Source organism: Mandrillus leucophaeus, unplaced genomic scaffold (assembly GCF_000951045.1).
Source record: "Mandrillus leucophaeus isolate KB7577 unplaced genomic scaffold, Mleu.le_1.0 Scaffold235, whole genome shotgun sequence".
Taxonomy (NCBI): domain Eukaryota; kingdom Metazoa; phylum Chordata; class Mammalia; order Primates; family Cercopithecidae; genus Mandrillus; species Mandrillus leucophaeus.
In genome coordinates, this window is record NW_012102421.1 from 3422739 (window position 1) to 3424251 (window position 1513).

The following is a 1513-nucleotide window of genomic DNA, read 5'->3' on the forward strand; positions in this document are numbered from 1 at the left end:
TTATTTGGCGCATATGAGTTTACTTTTCATAGAGTGTCTTTGCTTATTCTTTTGCAGGGTCTCAAAGGACATCCTGGACTCCCAGGACTTCGAGGTGAACAAGTAGGTACTTCCTTTATAAGACTTATATCATGTGTGAAAAAGACACATATTAGAGAACACCATTGAGAGATTATTTGCCCCCACTTTTTCAATTTTTCTTCGCAGTGATTTTTTACTCCGTTTAGTGCAGGACAACCTTTTAATTGATTAGCTGTAGACCTTTTTATTTAAAAAACTGTAACAGATATTATTTCACTGTTATTCATTTTTTGCTTTTGCCCCATATGTTTCAGACTAGTAGCTCTTAAACTTCTGCAGTTCGCAGACCTCTTTGAGAATCTCATAAATATTTTGAATCCTTTCCCAGAAAATATCCATGTCCATACACACACACACACACACACACACACACACAGAGACTTGACTTTTTTGTACAATTTCAGGAGCTTACCAGTTCACTAAAGCCCAATCCATAGCTGATTGTTCCCTGACCTTTTCCTGAGGAAATGCAAATAAATTTCAATAACAGTCCAAATTAGAATGGTACATATATCATTGTCCATAGTACACATACACAATATTTAAAAGTCAAAATAGTTTTGGAACTATTTAGTTTTTGATCATGTAACTGCTTCTCTCTCATCAGAAAATAACATATCATTATATCATAGAAAAAAATAAAGTCATATCTCTTATAGTGTTACTATATTGAAAATATAGTGTGACTATAACAGTGAAAAGGGTAAGATATTAGAAACTGACTATGATGATGGATACTGTTATTAAAGAATCAGCACAGAGACTCAGGAAGCCCTAAAGGGAGATCCAGGAAGAAATGTGATGGATGGTACCTGAAGGAAAGCTATAAATGAAGAAACAAAGCCAATTTTCCCTTTCATTCATGTTAAGTTAGACAGTATACTCTGTTCAGTCCCTGAAGCACAACTTTTCAAGATTACTAATTACTAGACATGGCAAGCAAAGTGATATATGTATCTGTAACACATGTAATATCAGTTTCCTGCAAATCAACATGTACTGAAAAGCATTTGAGCATTTACGAGAGAAAAAGATGAGAAGGGTGAGTGGGATTAGTCCCGGGGGAGAAAAAAATTTGTAGGATACTGCTTTGGCAGAAACGTGGATTCCAACAGAGGAAACCTGATACTTCACAAGTGGAAAATTGGCCATGTGTCGTTACTGACCAGTTCACTCACAAAACTGCTCCATAAACTAGTTGTGGTGGTGTATATATTATCTCTAAGGGTCATATACTTTTTAGAACAGTCTAAAACCAATTTTAAAGGTTGGAAAATGTATATTCTAGTCAGTTCTTGCTTTCTATTCTATTTGTTTCCAGAAAAAAAAAAAAGAGGCAAAATTTGTGTTAACTTTGAGAAACAGCTGAAATAATTTTGCATTTTAATTGCGAAGTGGGCTTCATCCCTGGGATGCAAGGCTGGTTCAACAT

At 35.0% G+C, this 1513-nt stretch overlaps 1 protein-coding gene across 1 annotated transcript in view; it reads left to right on the top strand.

Annotated features, from left to right (window-relative positions):
- Positions 1 to 1513, top strand: part of COL24A1 (collagen, type XXIV, alpha 1) — a 438816-nt gene that overhangs the window by 103824 nt on the left and 333479 nt on the right. Inside the window, exon 13 of the mRNA XM_011982146.1 lies at positions 35 to 102. Coding sequence (XP_011837536.1) covers positions 35 to 102 — 68 coding nt within the window. The remainder of the gene's footprint in view (positions 1 to 34; positions 103 to 1513) is intronic.